Source organism: Ciona robusta, chromosome 6, assembly GCF_009617815.1.
Source record: "Ciona robusta chromosome 6, ASM961781v2".
Taxonomy (NCBI): Eukaryota; Metazoa; Chordata; class Ascidiacea; order Phlebobranchia; family Cionidae; genus Ciona; species Ciona robusta.
Window position 1 is genome coordinate 290,391 of NC_143240.1, and position 18,262 is coordinate 308,652.

Sequence of the window (18,262 nt, forward strand, 5' to 3'; positions counted from 1 at the left end):
ATGACAAATAAAATGAGAAAGTCCCCATAGTTGCATACGTGGTAAACTCGTAGGTGGACACGAAGTAGCCTATATGAAACAGAACACCCACGTAAAACAACTGCCGTAGCCCCGCCACGAAAAAATAAACAAGAAACAATTATTTAAATGTTACTTGAAGCACATCAAAATAATAATTTTGGACCGAGTATTGCCAAGAAGCAATAACTAACGTAGTAAATGCCTTCTAAAATCCCACAACGGTCATCGCGAACAATACAATATAACGTCGTCGGCATCAATAATCGAACTCGGTATCTTCTAGTTCAAGGTCTAAACGCTGGTGCGGCGATGCTTTGTTTGCCTAGCTAGAACCAAAAAGGGAGGATCTAAAACCCAATTCCTCAGACAGACCGATGAGATATAATATGTGGTGCGGGGAAAACCCGTCGATTGAAGAGCTCGCTTTCCAAAGTTTGCACTTTTGCAGCTTACTTAACAAAGACAGTGCTATTGGAACGTCTCTGCAGTTTTTAATTCAATACACTTAACAACCACATTAGTACAATAAATATTACCACACCAGAAGTTTTAAATCTTCAATATATTTTTATTTAGTAGCTTTCTTATTTAGGTGCATATTCAAATCAACGCTATTAGCATTGGTAAAATTAAGACAAGCAGAAAAAAATCGACGGCGAAGTGTTTTACGATCGTGCAATGATATATTGTTGTTTAGCAGTGATGTACCATGTCTTGTCTGTCTCTGAGACCGCTTTAAGTAGTTATAGAATAGAACTGTTGTGTTGAGTTAGCAGTTTACCAACGTAATATAAAGCAGGTCAAAGTACTCGTTGGTGGACTTTGTCCTTTTTATCTGCACACACGTTTACTCGTCATGAGTGTAACTTATTTGTTGGCGTAATGGTCATCGTCTTGAAACTGAATGCAGTTTTAAACAAAGTGTTTAGTGTGTTAGTTTTTTTCTTTGATTAAGTGCATTTAAAAAGTTTATATTCAGTATGTGTATAAATCTAATGTTTCCAAACATTTTAATACAGTTTTTGTCTGATCATTAGGCTGTGAAATTTTACAATGAAATTAATTGTTGAAATATTTTGTCTTACTTTATCTGTGTGCTGCTGTATGACAGGTAAGTTTCATTATGTTATATAAACCATATTATATGTATTTAATGTATATAAATACCCTGATTTTGGTTTAGTCTTAAAATACTATTGGTTTAAAAGCCGCGTTTTAAACCAATATTTTATATTTTATAAATTTAGCCAATGATTTACACCTCTTTGTGTTTTCATGCATATGATCTTCCTAATCGAAGAGATAGGTAATAAAGTTATGTTAAAAACAATATATTTGAATAGTTTTTTTCCTTCAACAGTTCCGGTTGGTTCATCTGGTTTATATTATGATGGGGCAAATATGTATCGATATAGTTACGAAGCAGAAGTTACATTAAACGAAGCAGACCTGATGACAGAAGATAAAGTACATCGTATGCACGCAGATGTTGGTAGGTAAATGTAAAAAGAAGTAGCAAAATAAAAAAAAACCACAGCGAGAGTACGGAATGTTATACCTTGACAAAATGGAAATGCACGATGTGTGTTTGAAACTCAAGAGTGTGACAGTTAAATAGTATTATCAAAATTAAACCAACGAATGACTATTTAACTTGGCTATACTGGTTGTTGTATGGTCAAATAAATTCTGTGTTAATACATTAAAAACAACAGGTTTAAAAGTTGGTGCTGTGTTTCAACTATCTTCAAGATGGACGAATCCAAACAACAATCTCGATCAAATCATTGAAATGCAGGTTAGTTTAAGTTTGTTTTCTGTATTTCACTTTATCATGCTGATGTTGCACAATGGTTAGAGTGCTTATTAGACTTTATGGGGTTTCAAGCACACTGTTGTAACTTATAACTGCAGCATACTGGGGGTCATAATCGCATATCCCTAATTCGCTGCTACCATTGTTGGCGCATGTGTCATTGGGCAAGATGCTAACTACAAAATTGCTCCAATGTGATGGTCACTAAAGGGTTGTCTAAATTGTCAGCAGAAAAAAAACAATCCCGAACAAAGTTACATGCATATTAACTCGTCAGTGGGCACGAGGTGTATGAATCAGAACACCCATGTTAAACGACTGTCATTTTCCTGTCACGCAAGGATAAACCAAGTTTCATTTATACTTTCTAACATATAAGCCAGCATAAGATGTACTTAAAAGGCATATTATATGAATGAATAAATGAATGTAACTTACTTTATCATCGCGTGGCCAGAAAACGACAGTCGTTATCACACGGGTTTAACACCTCGTGCCAGCTTACGAGTTACCTTGTATGTTACTTTGTGGGTGATTATTTTTTGGGGGGATTTTTTCTTTTTTTTTAAGTATGGCGGATAATTTAGACCACCCATTAGTGACCACTGGGTTGGAGCAATTTCCGTTAAGTGTCTTGCCCAAGGACACATACGCCCACAATGGTAGCAGCGTCGAGCCTTGAACCCATTACCTCTTGGTTACAGGCAGGCGCGCTAACCACTATGCCACGGCGCCGGTGTATGGTGTACACATACACTAGAACAACTGTGTTATAAATCTTTAAGTTCTTCTGCCATGTGAAGATAAACAAAGCATCATCAATGTATTATCATGGTTATCTTTAACTAGTTTGAAGAAGCGGAAATATTCAACGTTAGTGACAGAAGAAAGAAAGATAACAGTTTTTATTCAACACGTAGAAGCAAAGCTTTAAGAAGTATCAGTAAACCTCTAATATTCCGGTGGACAAATGGACAGGTAGCTACACTATTGTATTGTTTTCAAATTTCTGTTTTGTACTGTTACATTTGTGTCTATTTTGCTTATTATTTAAAGCTTCTGTATATATACTTTGACTATTGCCCTTTATGTACCTTAATCAACATGGCCTGAATAGAACGTCCAAAGTTCAAACGAACCGAAACTAAATGTGCCAGAAGAGTTATATTTGATTTTAGTTTTGTTTGCAATGAGATTATCTATTTTAATGTTTCTATTCTAATTTTATAGATTTCCGAGTTGTATGTGAACAGTGCTGAAACTGTGACATCACTTAATGTCAAACGTGGAATGCTTGGTTTGTTGCAACTCCAAACACACACTGGTCAAAGAAAAGAGGTAAGATTTTATGTTATTTTTCCTATATTTGACTGCAACTTTCACGTAAGATCAGTTAAAAGCCGACCTTACTAAAATGAGAGCAACTTTGTAGCTGCCGTGAAATTTATTGGGCCTTTTCAAAAAAAACCACACAATCCATTTTTTAAAAATCAAATTTGTATTGTTAAATCTGGTGCTCAGAACTTATAATGTTCCATGTGACCACATCAGAAATACTACGATGGCTTGACTAAGTTTAAGACAAAAACAATATGTGTTTTACATTAAAAAAACTATAAATTACCTCAGCTTTAGCTTTTCAGTTCCCATTATGTCTTTACATCACCATTCATTACATTAAACACAGGATGATCCATCCGGAAGTTGTCTTGTATCTTATGTTACTGATGGAACTGAGGTGCAAAAAATTAAAGATGTTTCATCTTGTGTAAATAAAGAAGAAAGGTATACAAGTATGAACAAGGTATTATGTTGCTACTTGCTACCAGGCATAATATATTTAATATCAACCGATTTTCAGGGCTCTGTCCTAAAAAGTCTTACCAAATCTGGTTTATTTGGCAAAATATCAGTGAAAAATGTGAATGCACATAATTTTATCAAGAGTCAAGACTATTTGGAGATTGCTTTTATACTAATTAAAACATACATTTTAAACATTGACTTTTGGGCTTTGACATTTTGGGTATTTCTTTTAACATGCAGTTGTTCATGTAACCTATTTATCATACTATATGTACCACCATAATATTTTTAGCACCAACAGAAAAAATGTATTTAAATGGGTGTTTTTTGATAATGTGCAGATCAACAGATAATGGTTAAACGATGGTTACACTTAAAAATACTAATATTATTATATAATATTATATTCATTTATAAATAAGTCTAAGTTATAATAATCTGCTTTGTAGGCACTGGGAGTTACAAGTGCTGCTACAAGTCGTGCAATATATACTTTATCTGGTGATTTAAGCCACATTCTATTCGCTGTTGCTATGGAATCGCATTCTGTTCGCGTTAATGTCAAGCAAGACATCAGTTTGTATATAGTTGGAAGGTATGAGGATTTATTGTGAATATTATTATGATGTAGCACAGTAGGGTGATTACTCTGTCATCATAAAACTTCAGGTTCAAAGCTTGATGCTGCCACCATTGTCGCAATTTTTTGGTGTTTATGTTTGGAGGAAGCTGTTTTAAATTTTTACTTTAACATAGTGGTCACTGGTCACTAATGGCTAAATTGCAAAAAATGGAATACGAACAAAAAGAATTAAACATTTACCCACAAGTTGCACACTTAGTAAATGCATAACACACAAGGTGTATGAAGCTATAAAATAATGCATACCATGACATTTTCTTTGAGGACAAACAGATGAGCATGATTATCTTATTAATTTTCTTCACCAGACAAAAGCTTGGTCTACTTGATTATTCGCAACAAACCGCAAAAGTTTCAAAAACAAAAGAAGAAGCTTTGAAAAAGTTTGCAACAGGTTCTTTGGCCTAATCATTCATATTTGTAGTTAACTTGTAAATATATGTATAAATGCATGAAGGAATATAACTTGCTCTACCCTCGCGTGGCCGAAAAACAACAGTCATTATAACACGGGTGTTCATACACCATGTGTCAGCTTACAAGTTACCATGTATGTTACTACTTACTTTGTTGGGGAATTTTTTCTTTTTTATGTGTGGCTGATAATTTGGGCCACTTATTAGACCACTCCCATAGACCGTTGTTAGTTGTTTAAAACTCAATCAGGATATTTGGATGTTATGTGCTGAAGGTGTACTATCTTACACACCCTAATATATATTAGAAAAAACAAAGTTTATATGTTTTACTTTTAAAATATGAAACAGAACAGAAAAAGGACGGAGCAAAATATGTTAAACATTCAATCGTATCTGAGAGAGACGTAAGAGATTGTGCAGAAGGTTGTCTGAATGTGAGTGATTAAAGCCATTTTTTATTTCGTTAATGCTGTTTTTATAATTGTACATATTACATGCTAAAAATACAAAATATTATTTTTTATCGTATTAATGACACTTAATTTTCTTCCAACTAAATGTAAATATTTAAACTGTAAGCATGTTTTAACAACTGTTGTTTTTTTATATGTTCTCTGCTCCGTTAACTATAGCTGTTTAATTTTTTAAAAATATATTTTAGATAATAGAAGTTGTGGACCAGTTTCACGATGATCTTACCAAGGAAAACATGGCGAATACGAGTTCAGTACAAGCGTATATAACTGCTGTACGGGCTGCCAGACAAGCTGATCAAAAAACTTTATCAAAACTAATGAAACTTAAAACTAATGAGGATATTAAGTAAGTTTTTTTTACCAAATATTTTTTTTGAATTTTGTTGACCTACCATATATATTGATAATTCAACACAATATACCTAAAATCAAATTTAAAAATTCTAATTTTGAATTTGTTTGGTGTTTTTGAGCCAATTTTCTACTAAAACAGTGAGCACTGCTTTAATTTACTAACACAAAAATTTAAACAAAACAAAATTGCCGTAGTGTTTGTTATAGAAACTGTCATTTTACCATTGTATTTTTATTATTAAGTGTTTATTTATTACATTTTTTCACATTTAGATTCACACTTATTGATGTATTAGCTGCTGCACAGACAAGAGCTGCTCTCTCAGTTTTAATGAAAGAATTAGATTTTGCCTCAACTGAAAACACAGGATATATTGAACGTGCATTAACCGGCATAGCATTTTCATCTCATCCATCTGAAGCTGCTTTAATTGAACTGACAGTAAGTGCTGTCAAATTATATGACTCAACTCATTTTTATACATGGTGTTTTATGGCAGGCTGTGTTCAAACAAAAGATTGGAAGCGACAAAGTTCGAGAAACTGTGGGACTTACACTGGGAGCTGTTTTGAATAAATTCTGTAATACTAAAGCTGAAAACTGTGAGTCTAAGGTAAGCTCATGCTTTTATAAGTGATTTGTCCCATAATATTAGCATGCAGGCCTCCTACTCTCTTAACTAAAATATCCGCATTATGCCCACATCTTAAATAAATAGGTGTCTCTTTTGCAAAACTTATTTTGCATCCGATTATAGGGAAATCCTTCATATGTAACTTGAATGGTGCAACTCAGAAAGCTGCAATCTTATACTTTAATTTTCCTGGATACCATATTAAAGTTTAAAAAAACTGCTTCCCTAAACAAAAACGTAGTAAAAGTATGTGGAAATCCATGAATAATGGCAGTTTTGGAAGGGTGTATCGTAGGTATTAATATTCTCAAATCTATTAATACTCTAAAAATAAGCATCGCAAAATATTTAACCCACAAAAAATATGTTTAACATCACGTTACATACAGGTAGCTCAGGAAATTCGAAATTTAATTAAACGAGGCTTAAAAGAAGCAAAAACTGAAGATGAAGAAACGATGTACATACAGTTTGTTAGAAACTCTGGACAACCAGAATTTATAGAACACTTGTTAAAATTTGCCGAGTTCAGTGAATTTCCACTGGTCCACCACCTAGCAATATCTACATTGAATATTTATGATGTACAGCATCTTGATAACAAGGTATGTTTAAATATGTTGTTGTGTCGTGGCACAGTTGTTTGGCATGCCTGCAAGACAGTTAACAGCAATTGCTCCAACCCAATGATCACTAATGGGTTGTCCAAATTACAGCCATACAAATAATAACGTACATTGTAACTCGTAAGCTGTCATAAGGTGTATTAAACAGAACACTCTTGTTTTAACGACGATCATTTTCCAGGCACGCGAGAATAAAGTAAATTACATTCATTCAACATTACTTAAAAAAATAGAGGTGCTTTTCATAAAAAAAACAGTTTAATGGTGTTGCTTTTTCAGGTGAAAAAGGCAATGGGTCGAATTTTTCACCAAAACAACTTAAAATATGAGAGCACAGTTCGTTCGGCTGCAGCTAATCTTCTATTAGTGGCGAACCCATCAGAGCGCGAAGTTCAAAACATAATCATGTCTTTATCATATTTAAAATCACGTGAACTTGCAAATTTTATTCTTGCAAGGATAAATGATCTTATTAAAACTGGCCATCCGTCCAGGTGTGTTGAAACTACTTTTATGTTTTATATTGTGTTTTTTTGAGGCATTAATTGAATTTAATATTTTAAATTTATTTACATTTTTTTAATTTTAAATTTTATAATGTACTTTTTATAACTACTTTTTCATTTAAAACTTTCGTTTTTTTACTTTAAATTTATTAAATTTATATGTCCGCTTGTGTTTTAATTTGATAGTATCCATTTTCAACACTTAAATTTAATCATTCATTCTGCCTACAGAGATGTTCTTGTTAAAGTTATGACAAATTCAAAATATTCAAACTACTGGACCTTAGCACAATCAGGAATGGCATCTGCTTTCACAGGTTATTTGCACAGGTAATTTAAATAACTTGTGTTGTTATTGTAGCCTAAATTTTATGCTGTGCATTAGCACGCCATTTTTCATATTTCTTGTCTTAAATTATCTTTTTACATTTTTCCCTTTTTCTATTTTTTATATTAAAGTATATAAATACTATAGGCATAAAACTATTGTAACACGAATTAAAAATTACCATTTTTTTAAAGTTATATACATAAACTACATTACACTGATAAATAATAATAATAACTTTGTTTGTATCTTCAATTACGGTAGTGAAAATAAATAATATTTTAAACGAAAAGACATGATATAGCGACAAAACAACAGTTGGCAAAACACACTTACAGTTAAAAACATATTTACATTTAATTGGAAGAAAATAAGCGTGGTCGCTATACCTAGCAGACAAACCAGCTATTTATGTTTAAGTATTATCAAGTTAAACTTCTAATAGAATATTTATATATTCTGTACAGATTTTCTGACTCATCTGGTACTTATGCTTTGTTTATGGAATATAGTAATGCTGGTATGATGAGAAGGACAGCTGTTGACTTCAGCTTACATAGTCAGAACTCATCTATATCTCTGACACAAGTAATCTTGATTTTGTTTTTATTTATATACCTAACCTATATGGTAAAGTTTCCAGACATGTGTTTAAAAAGCGAGTTACATTTAAAACTTAGGCTGCCATCATTGTGGGGGTGTGCGTTTTTGCGCAAGGTAATCTTGCACTTTTCATTTATATAACCAACCTAGTATGTGGTAAAGTTCCTAGTACTTATTGGTAAAAACAGAACACCCATTTTATAATGACTGTCCTTTTTCCACCACCCAAGAATAAAGCAAGTTACATTTGTTCTCCCACTGCCATACACATAAAAAATAAAAAAATGACCCACTAAGTTACATTAGTGGTAACTCGTAAGCGGTCATGAGGTATATAAAACAAAACAACCGTATTATAATAAATAACACACAATTCCATTCACAGCTTGGTATCGTAGCACAAGGATTAGAAGGTTTAACGGGAAGTACACCAGACGAGGGCGAGGAAGAGCTCGACTCTATGGTTGGCATGGCGTCGTCCATGATGGGGGTCAAGTTACGGCCTTTGACCTTCTTCCGTGGTTACAGCAACATGATGTCCCTTATATGGTCGGGTAGCTCGGGTGATCCTACTGGTGTTGAAGCAATGTTGATGCTCACTGATTATTTACAGGTGTGTACCATGTGTTTATAATAGTGTGTATTATGCAAACTGTAGCTGCTAATGTAATGTCCTTCTAATACAGCTTACTTTGGATTTTTGATGTCTGATAATTTAGGTGTATTTATGATAGTATGCGAACTAGTGCTCCTAATATAAAGTAATTCTAATACAGCCTGTATTTGATTTAGGTGTTAATATTTAGAAACAGTAAGATAGATGTCATTAAAACGGTATATGACTTTTTCTGGGTCTATATAAGTTAACAGCAACCTGAATGGGAAAGCTAAAAAAGCTTCTACCTTTTACTTTATAGAAGCTTTAGTTTTAAAGTTTCCTGAATTTCAAGACTTGACAATTTTAGCATGTTTTATTTCTAGAGCTGTCAAGGTAAAAAATATCTTAACTTTTTAGCATGTTTTACTTTCATCTGGTCTACGAGTTAAAGCAGAAGTGATGGGTGCCATATCTACCAAGATAACTGCAGAGATAACCTTCTCGTTGTGGAATCGGAACGTGGAGATTGTTACTACTAATGGGTCAGTATAATATAAGAACAATTTAAACTGATATTTTCTTTACTAATTCAGGAGTTCTTATACTGTGGGTATGTTACATTTTTAATACAAAACAAGAGATAAAAAAACTTGTTGTATGCTTTAACCTGCCTTTGTGAAAAGAAAATTAAGAGGTTTTAAAGTATTGTCAAGAGAAGTCTTTAAAATAGGCTATGAAATCATTTGAGAACTTGACTGGGTACTCATGTGTAGTCTGATTTATTTTCAGGGGTGCATACCTTATATGCCCATGTTAGGCGCTCATAACTCTTACTCGTTTTTAATCAGCTTGGAATTGTCTGATTATGTTTATTTATTTTACAGAGGTGCATTATCAGTGCAATGCAGGTTGACATTAGAATCGCCCATGATTCGTGCATCTGTACGTAATGCACTTGACACACAAAGTGCGTTGGAGTTCTCAGTTTTCACTGACTTCTCAAGCTTGCCACCAAAGTCTTGCATGAGACTCTCGTACCCTTCATTAACATTTGTGTAAGTTATTAAAATGTTTTTAAATTGTAATAGGGGTGACCAGGTAAGGCAATGCTTCTCAAACATTTTTGGTGTAAACAAATATAATAATTTAATACTAAAATGCCAAGCATATTTTAATTGTTTTTTTAAAACAGCTTTTCTGGCATTTATTTGAGTCCTAACATACCAACCAAAGTACTTTATATGCCGTTAGTAGCTATCTAACCAAATTCAATGGCAACAAAACTTTTTAATCTTAACACGTGTTCAGTTTCATAAGCACTTTATCAGAATCCGTTCCCTATTATTAGTGAAACACTGAGAAAATTCGAAAAAGTTCGAGGATCTGAGAAAAAGTTGCTTGCCATGAGAAGACAACAAACTAATGTACAAGGTATAACACTTCCATTACATCAAGGAAATTCAGAAATGTGTGGAAAAATTCTAACTACATAGATAAGTAATGTGAACTTGAAATTGAGTGCTATTACACAGCGATGGTTGCTTTAGGTGAAGTCTTCCACACAGCAGTTTATTATTTGTTTTCGTGCCAATGTAATTCATATGCAACACTTTCAGGTGTGCTTGTTTAGATTTTTTAATAATTTTTGTACTTTTGAAACAGTATTTTCAGATAATTAAAAAAATCATATTAAAAGTATAGTAGTAGTGTATTTGAACTGTGCTATTCAGAGTATTAAAAGAATTAACTGGTTTCCAGTATTTTGCAGTGCAAGTTATGTGGTTGTTGCAAACTTTATATTATGTCAATCAAATTACATTTTGATGTGTTGTGCATTTCTAATTTTTTAAGCTATGAAATTGGGTAAACTTTGTTAAACTGTATTTGTTTATAACAGCTACACCTTCGACAAAAATAACTTCATGTGTTATTCTACTTCCGTAATTGATATATTCTGTGTTGCCTTTTCAAACTACCTTTCATAATAACTGCTGATGAATTCTAATATTATAAGTTTATTAAATGTACCAATGATGCAATGGTTTATGAAATACACTGTTAAAAAGTGAAGATTGTTTCTCTGATGTTCTTTTACAACATAACGGAGCTTTGGGCAGTTTTTTATAACATAACAAAATTTTCGGCAGTTATAAAATACACTGTTAAAAAGTGAAGATTGTTGCACTGGTGTTCTTTTACAACATAGGAGCTTTAGGCATTTTTTTAAAACATAACGAAGTTTTCGGCAGTTTTCTTTACAACATAACAGAGTTTTTGGCATTTTTTTCAGCAAGTTGAATATCAGGTTGCAAGTTTTGTTTTGAAATAATCTCAACGGCTGAAACAAGAACTTTTAAAGCATTGCCTCGATTAACTTTCATGGTTTTCATAACATTTTCCACGTTTACTGAAGCATGGTCCTCTTTCCAACAATCATAATCGGTCACCATGGCCAAGGCAGCATACAACATACCCAGTTCATTTGCTAACACTACTTCAGGTACAGTTGTCATATTAATAAGAGAGCCACCCCATTTACGGAATAAATTACTTTCAGCATATGTGGAAAACCGTGGCCCTTCAATAGTTACCATAGTACCCTTAGAGTGACAACTAACATTATTTACATTACATGCTGATAGCAGCACATTTTGCAACTTTTCACAAAATGGGTTTCGCATTGGAATATGACAAACACCTTTCATTTGAACATTTTGTCCATCATAAAAAGTGGAATGACGTTTTGTTGTACGGTCAATAAACTGATCAATTACAACAAAATCTGTTGGTTTTAGTTCTTCCTGTAAAGATCCACACGCTGTAGTTGCTAAGATAATAGAACAACCCGCTTCTTTCAATGCGTACAAATTAGCCCTATAGATTCAATGGATTAATTTTACACATTATAATATTAAGTGACACCATTAAACTACAAACCTATAATTGACATCAGTCGGCATGATATCGTGTGAATCCCCATGTCTCGATAACAGAACACATTCTATACCATTCAGTGTCCCATTTATAAGCGAACTGCTTGGCTTACCATACGGTGTGTTGCAGTTCACTTTATCTTTAACTGTGAAGAGTTCAATTGATTCTAACCCGGATCCCCCAATGATCCCTATTTTGTTATTTTGCCTGTCCCCGCTTTCCATCATAAAAGTACTCGCCAGTCGACACTTTACAATTCTTTTTTACAAAGTTTATGATAAGGCCATTACCAAACCTGAAACCTTTCACATGTTTAACATAGAAATCTAAAGAGCCCGGCCCACGGTTTTCATTGTTGCGCATTTTTTTGCGTAAGAACAAAGTTTTATGTCTACTGATGCTAAATTAACAGCTAGTTTGTAAAAATTGCTTTGATTTAAAAGTTATAAACGTTTAAAAAATCAGATTTCAAAGTTGTGAAAAACGTTACTAGCGGGCACTGTGACGTCACAATGCAATATTTCGTTTATGAGGAAAACCCAGCCTACCGGCCCATCAGTGGTGAATTTGTGACATTTTAGTCATTTAATACAGGTAATTTTATACATTTTTCGCAAAGAATGTTCGATAAGGTAAATAAGAGCTATTTTACGCCTTTCCATAAAGGAAATTGCAAAATGAACAAGTTCGTTTAAATACATTGCAAAAGTCACCGCTTTTGCTCCATTTAAAAAACAAGATGGCGGCAGTTGGACTACTCGGTGTTTCTACGACTCTTCATGCGAGGATATAATACTGTTGATGGAATCTAAAGCAGTGTTTTAAACTATAGGCATCAGCATACGAGTATTTGCAGCTAACACCGCGTGATAAGCAAGTAATTTATAACTAGGCATGCATTTATATAACTGAAAAGCATATCTTTATAAGCGCGTGTCGTATATGGCTAGCTAACATATTTATTGTGTCAAAAGCCCACGCTTAACTTGGTTTTTAATAAACTTAAATAGGCAACGCACAGTTCCATTTTTGGCAGGACAATGAGATCAGTCTGATTCGACTGTTTTGTGACAACAATATAATTCAATTCAACAATGTATGGCTTGCTGTTCAATTCAACAATGTATGGCTTGTGTTCAGAAACCCCTGGTGCTCAAACCGTTGTGGTATTTCGGAATGCAAAAGGATGGAGTCGTCATGTTTTGAAATTCGATACTGCGTTGTTCTTTTATTTCAGTAGACTCGCTGTTGAACGTTGACGTGTGTTTCGTCTGCTTCATTCGTTGTACAAAAGCGGACAAGAGTGTTTTATAAAGTCACAGCAGTCTTTTGCAATAAATATTTGTATTGTAGTTTAGTGAGGTCGTTTACCTAACACCAAGTAACTGCTGTATACCTACAATGTTTCGAACACAACAATTATTAAACCGCCCGGTAAGTATGCATGAAAAAGATGTAAACTTTTGTTTGTAGTTTGGCTTGTTGACTGAGTAATGGTTGAATTTACTAAATACGAATCATATTATCTCTTCGGACAAAGTAGCGAAGATCAGGTTAATTAATACAACAAAGAAAAGGAAGTTAGCATCACTTTATGTTGAATTAATTTAACGGTAAACCGCCACACATTTATGGTATTAATACACTCAGTAGGACATGGCATACAACACTAAAAATATTTAACACGAAAAACGCTTACCATGGGTTATGGTATGCTTTTACTGCATGGTTTTAATTTACAGGCTATTCCACTTGTCCAACTGCTGGATTTCGTCCCACGACCTGGTATGCGATGGATTGTTAGTGGGAAACCTAAACCGTCTAGCGAAGGGTAGGTTTTGTTTTTCAGTTATTGGAGTCAGCTTATTTATTGTGGTACTTACGAGGTTGAATCTACCGTGGTTGTGTATATAATTTAACCATAGTGTATTGATGTGTAGAGCCAACAATGGTTTAATAGCGTCAGGAAGCAGGATCTTCAATGTGCGGGTGGAACGAACGGAAATTGATAAATCACATTAAGCTTGTGGATTGTTTATGAAGCTCCACCAACACAGAACATTATTTCAAACATTTCTTTATTCAATATCACCTTGTTTCAGATTTAGCATTAATTTCAAAGTTGGGCCAGCAGAGCAAGATGACATCGCATTTCACTTCAACCCAAGGTTTGTCAAGCGACAAGTTGCGCGAAACGCGAGAACAAACATGGCGTGGCGTTCAGATCATGAAGACTCGACTCCTTACTTTCCATTTGAAAAATACAAACACTTTCAAGTTGAGATTACGTGTTTGGCCGATACGTTCAAGGTAAAACTTACCAAACTTGACACCACATTTAGTTCGGTCTATAAAGCACTAATCTCGAAACTCACCAAGAACTTCAGATACCGCTTTGTGGGCGCGCAATAATATTAATTGCCTCAACACAGAAAAAAAAACATAGAAAATTAATATTACTCTTTCTTAGGTCAAGGTAAACGGGGAAAGTTTCACTAAGTTCAAGCACCGCTACGACCTTCACCGTATCACACACTTAAACATAGATGGTCAGGTCGATGTGGATTCAGTGGAGTTTGGATACGTGGGAAGCGACAGGGTTGGATATGTTTGAATAAATTTGAACATACGTTTGATCGTATATGTCTGTTTTAATCACATATTGCTAAACATTTCCAAACTCAAAATATGTGACAGTTTTGGGGTAAAACCACCAATTAGTACCGTATACTATCATACCTTTATTTGACACCGGACTTTAATACTTAACAACAGTAATCGTCTTTGTCGCCCACTTGTTTGGAGTGTGAGAATATACTGTCCAATAACGTTTGTTTTTGTCTGTCATCAAATGGGAAATCCTTTCGCTGCATGGACCAAACTAACAGTAAAATACATGTTATACCTTACAGAACATCCAGGAACGTTTCGTTACATTCCACAACCCGGTAAGTATCATTTACCCTTGACCACCTTAACCGACCATTTAATCGCTTACTTTAAACAGAAATCAATGTTTACTTTACCGTTGGAACGCCGTCTCACTTCAGGATATGAAATAACCATAATTGGACGAGCCACTGCTCACATGTAATTTTTGTTCGAATATTTACGATGTTTTTGCTTTCTATGGTTTTAAATTGCTTTAAACTTAAACTGCACTCAGAAATGAAACGTATCATACATAGTTGCTATAACTTTACTGTGTTTCAGGTTTGGGTTTAACTACCACTGTGGTCCGGATCCGACAAACGATTATGCTTTCCGATTCTTTCCCGATTTTGGAACTCAAAGAGTTGTTCGTAATTTTATGATCAATAAAGTTTGGAATCCTAATCCTGAAGTCATTTCATCTTACTTTCCGTTCAGACAGAGAGAGCTGTTCACCATACGCTGCGTTTGTCATAACGATAAGTTCTCGGTAAGAATTCTACAATGGGTAATCACGAAGGTCTTGTTAATTAAAACGAGGAAATAACAGGACGAGAAAATAGAATAAAAAGGTGTCCCACTTTCCCCAACTCTATACTATATACCCATATCAAAATAGGTTTCTCTTATAACTTTCCTAATGTTTATATCGGATGACAGGTGTATGTGAACGATGTTCACTTCTGCGACTTCACATACAAGGTGCCGCTCTACCGCATATCTTTTTTTGAAATCGATGGCGGGATTGACATTGAAAACATCACTGTTCAATGGCAACCATTAGAAGACGTAAGCTTTTCAGAAGTCTTTGTTGTTTTATAAACAAAACCGATTTTCTATTCATTAGTTTCATAGGGCAAGTAACTCAGTGGTTGCTATAATGGCTGGTCACTAAAATTATCAGCCATATATGAAAATTGAAAAAGTCTAAAATAAACTAATCACCCACAAAGTAATATACATAGTAACTCGTAAGCTGGCACGAGGTGTATGAAACAGAACAACCGTGTGGTAACGACTGTCGTTTTCCGGCCACACGAGAATAAAGCAAGTTACATTCATTCATTACATTCATATTTTATTGGCTAGTCCACAATTAACGCACTTTTTATTAGAGCGATTTGTGTAGGCTATAGATAAATGATACACGCGGACTCCAAGCACATGTGCACCACATATAGATATACTTTGCTACAGCCACAAAATATATAATAATAATGGCTGCGGTAGCAAAGATTTAGAAATATTTTAAACGAAAAGACAGGATATAGCGACAAAACAACAGTTGTTAAAACACGCTTACAGTTAAAAACACATTTACATTTACTTCAAATAAAATAAGCGGACGCTACACCTATACAGCAAATATACATAGAGTCCCTCCAGAGTTTGCATAAATGAGGACACTCTGAGGTTTTAGATTTCTCAGCTATATGGGGGCCCAGCCTGGTAAAAATACAACACGAATAAATCGCATTATAATACAACTTATTGCATCAGTGCTTTTTTTCGTGTTGTAATTTGACCAGGTTGGGCCCCCATACTCAGCGTTCAGATAATCTTGACTTCTCATTTACTTTGTTGTTTCAGCCAAGATACCAACAGCAACAAGAACGTTGTGAGAGCTAAAGGTCTAAACCTATTTTTTAAAGAATGACATTTTCAGAGGACAGACAAACGACTTGTATTGTAATGTCAATGCATAAATTATGTAGCCCAAAACTATAGTATACTTGCTGGTAGTGTAACTGGTGTACGTAAAGATAATTTCTACAAAATATATAGCAGTATGGGGAAAGATGGTACACCTTTTCATTTAATTTTCTTGTCCCATTTGGTATTAAACAAAAACATTAAAAAGAATTATAAAACCGTAACCTCACGATTCCCATGAGCCGCTATTAATTGTTTAAAACACGGTAAGGAAATTTGGATAATATGTGCTAAAGGTGTCCCGTCTTTCCCCAACCGACCATACAATATATATTTGTATATATGTTTGTATTAGGTATCTTAAATGCGTAAAATTTGTGCATTTTTTGTTTATCATATTGTAGTTTATTTTATTTTTAACTGTAAACAGTTCCATTGTTTTTAACTTGAATCCGCCAATTTTATTACGGCAAAAACTTATCAGCCACACAACAAAATAAAAACAATAATCTCACACGAAGTAACAAACTTGGTAACTCGCTGGCACAAGGTGTATCAACACACGTGTTATAACTATACTGTCGTTTTCCGGCCACGCGAGGAGAAAGTGAGCTACGTTTATTCTGAGTACATTGAATAAGTAGTCATGCCCAAAGTTAGTATAGACCAAGTTAGGAAACGGCGCTCGTGTCCGCCATTACGGAGCCCACAGAGCGTGAATCGCCTATACAAAAGCATGGTCGGCATGTGTTCATTTAGTTCTTGTAAGCGATACAAAGCTAGAAAACACATATAGCGGTTGTTTTAACATTTAAAATATAATTTCTAATATAAATCTTGTTATATAATATTAAATCTAGGAATTAATGTGAAGTAAATTAATATTTTGACTGGTTTTCGGCGTACAGTGTGGTTTAACAGGGTACTTTACGTTGGCGATTAAGACTAGCAGCAATCAGCTTAGTTTACATAATAGTATATGATCATACCTACAAACCTACAGAGCCATTCTTTACTACATGTATAATCCAACATGAGTGGACATGCAGCTCCAAACTACTTAAGTACTAGCAGATAAGGTGTTCGCGTTTTCCGATTTCATAAAGACCCGTAACTTACTAATTCAAGCAGAGGACCAAAAATAGTAACTCAGTATTGTTTTCCTCAATGTCACTTCGATATTAGGCAAATTTTACAAAGATACCTTAAGTTTCGTTGCCGGGTATACGTGTTAAGTTTGTGAGCCAAAAAGTAAAATCACGACAATTTACATGCAAAACTGCAGCTAGATACACCAGTTTATGGTAATGTTATGCGTTTTTGTTTGTATTTTTATATTTTAAACATGTTCTTTTATGTTTTTGGCTATAGTAAACTTGATATTTTCTGTTTTTTTACTCTTTAATCGATTGAGTGTTCAATAAAAGTTGGTTATTTTTGTGAGGTTTATTATTGTGATAAGATATAACATTAGTAAAAAGCCATTTTTACTCGCAGAAGTGCTTGATTTTTAAAAAATCGCAATATTTAAACGAAAAACAGCACCCAGCAATGATAAAATGCTATGCCGTGGGCTCCGTAATGGTGGCGACTATGACGTCATAGACGCGGGACAATGGATAACAAGACTCGTTGTTTTACAATCCGTTTCCTAACTTGGTCTATACTAGCTTTGATCATGCCCACTGCTGCAATCTATGTAACGTCAAATACGAATCAACAATTAAGATACAACTGTCGAGTCATATGTTCAACCGAACAGATTTAAATTATACTGGCCAAGTCATTCTTATAATCGAGGCTGGATATTCCAAATGAACAATTAGATTTAGATCATACAAGACGGAGGATAGCGTTCCACCTGCTACGCCAGAAGACTTTCACTTTTTTGTCGTGATATATTCGTTTTATTA

At 34.1% G+C, this 18,262-nt stretch overlaps 3 protein-coding genes across 4 annotated transcripts; 2 read left to right on the forward strand and 1 right to left on the reverse strand.

Moving 5' to 3' along the window:
• Window positions 1-587: 587 nt before the first annotated feature.
• Window positions 588-10,901, forward strand: LOC149734599 (microsomal triglyceride transfer protein large subunit-like). Its single transcript, XM_089879910.1, has 20 exons — window positions 588-1,132; window positions 1,382-1,513; window positions 1,737-1,819; window positions 2,687-2,815; window positions 3,068-3,175; window positions 3,525-3,641; window positions 4,093-4,238; window positions 4,595-4,680; window positions 5,054-5,139; window positions 5,367-5,527; window positions 5,809-5,977; window positions 6,036-6,149; window positions 6,560-6,775; window positions 7,076-7,290; window positions 7,534-7,632; window positions 8,098-8,218; window positions 8,619-8,846; window positions 9,249-9,373; window positions 9,716-9,886; window positions 10,180-10,901. The coding sequence occupies exons 1-20, from the start codon at window positions 1,075-1,077 to the stop codon at window positions 10,322-10,324; spliced, it is 2,709 nt and encodes a 902-aa protein (XP_089736036.1). The 5' UTR covers window positions 588-1,074; the 3' UTR covers window positions 10,325-10,901.
• Window positions 10,831-12,088, reverse strand: LOC149734600 (S-methyl-5'-thioadenosine phosphorylase). The gene is made up of 2 exons (XM_089879931.1): window positions 11,769-12,088; window positions 10,831-11,705 (listed from the first exon to the last, which is right to left on the reverse strand). Exons 1-2 carry the CDS (start codon window positions 11,990-11,992, stop codon window positions 11,087-11,089), a joined length of 843 nt encoding a protein of 280 aa, XP_089736057.1. The 5' UTR covers window positions 11,993-12,088; the 3' UTR covers window positions 10,831-11,086.
• A 289-nt stretch (window positions 12,089-12,377) lies between these two features.
• On the forward strand, window positions 12,378-17,477 carry LOC149734601 (galectin-6-like). 2 transcript variants are annotated; one of them, XM_089879924.1, is made up of 10 exons: window positions 12,378-12,642; window positions 13,003-13,199; window positions 13,508-13,596; window positions 13,868-14,075; window positions 14,236-14,364; window positions 14,678-14,713; window positions 14,773-14,855; window positions 14,979-15,186; window positions 15,357-15,485; window positions 16,287-17,477. In XM_089879924.1, the coding sequence occupies exons 2-10, from the start codon at window positions 13,167-13,169 to the stop codon at window positions 16,323-16,325; spliced, it is 954 nt and encodes a 317-aa protein (XP_089736050.1). In that variant the 5' UTR covers window positions 12,378-12,642; window positions 13,003-13,166; the 3' UTR covers window positions 16,326-17,477. The 2 variants fall into 2 exon arrangements, with proteins under 2 accessions (XP_089736050.1, XP_089736049.1); XM_089879923.1 differs by lacking the exons at window positions 12,378-12,642; window positions 13,003-13,199 and having other exon boundaries at window positions 13,451-13,596.
• Window positions 17,478-18,262: the final 785 nt, after the last annotated feature.

Bases quoted from the DNA above. Each gene is read 5' to 3' on its own strand.
- LOC149734600 (XM_089879931.1), bottom strand. From the start codon at position 11,992: ATGATGGAAAGCGGGGACAGGCAAAATAACAAAATAGGGATCATTGGG. The intron at 11,706-11,768 runs GTTTGTAGTTTA...TTGAATCTATAG, and splicing joins CCGACTGATGTCAATTATAG to GGCTAATTTGTACGCATTGA.
- LOC149734599 (XM_089879910.1), top strand. From the start codon at position 1,075: ATGAAATTAATTGTTGAAATATTTTGTCTTACTTTATCTGTGTGCTGC. The intron at 4,681-5,053 runs GTTCTTTGGCCT...AATATGAAACAG, and splicing joins TTTGAAAAAGTTTGCAACAG to AACAGAAAAAGGACGGAGCA. The intron at 6,776-7,075 runs GTATGTTTAAAT...TTGCTTTTTCAG, and splicing joins TACAGCATCTTGATAACAAG to GTGAAAAAGGCAATGGGTCG.
- LOC149734601 (XM_089879923.1), top strand. From the start codon at position 13,466: ATGGGTTATGGTATGCTTTTACTGCATGGTTTTAATTTACAGGCTATT. The intron at 13,597-13,867 runs GTAGGTTTTGTT...ACCTTGTTTCAG, and splicing joins CCTAAACCGTCTAGCGAAGG to ATTTAGCATTAATTTCAAAG. The intron at 14,714-14,772 runs GTAAGTATCATT...TACTTTAAACAG, and splicing joins TCGTTACATTCCACAACCCG to AAATCAATGTTTACTTTACC.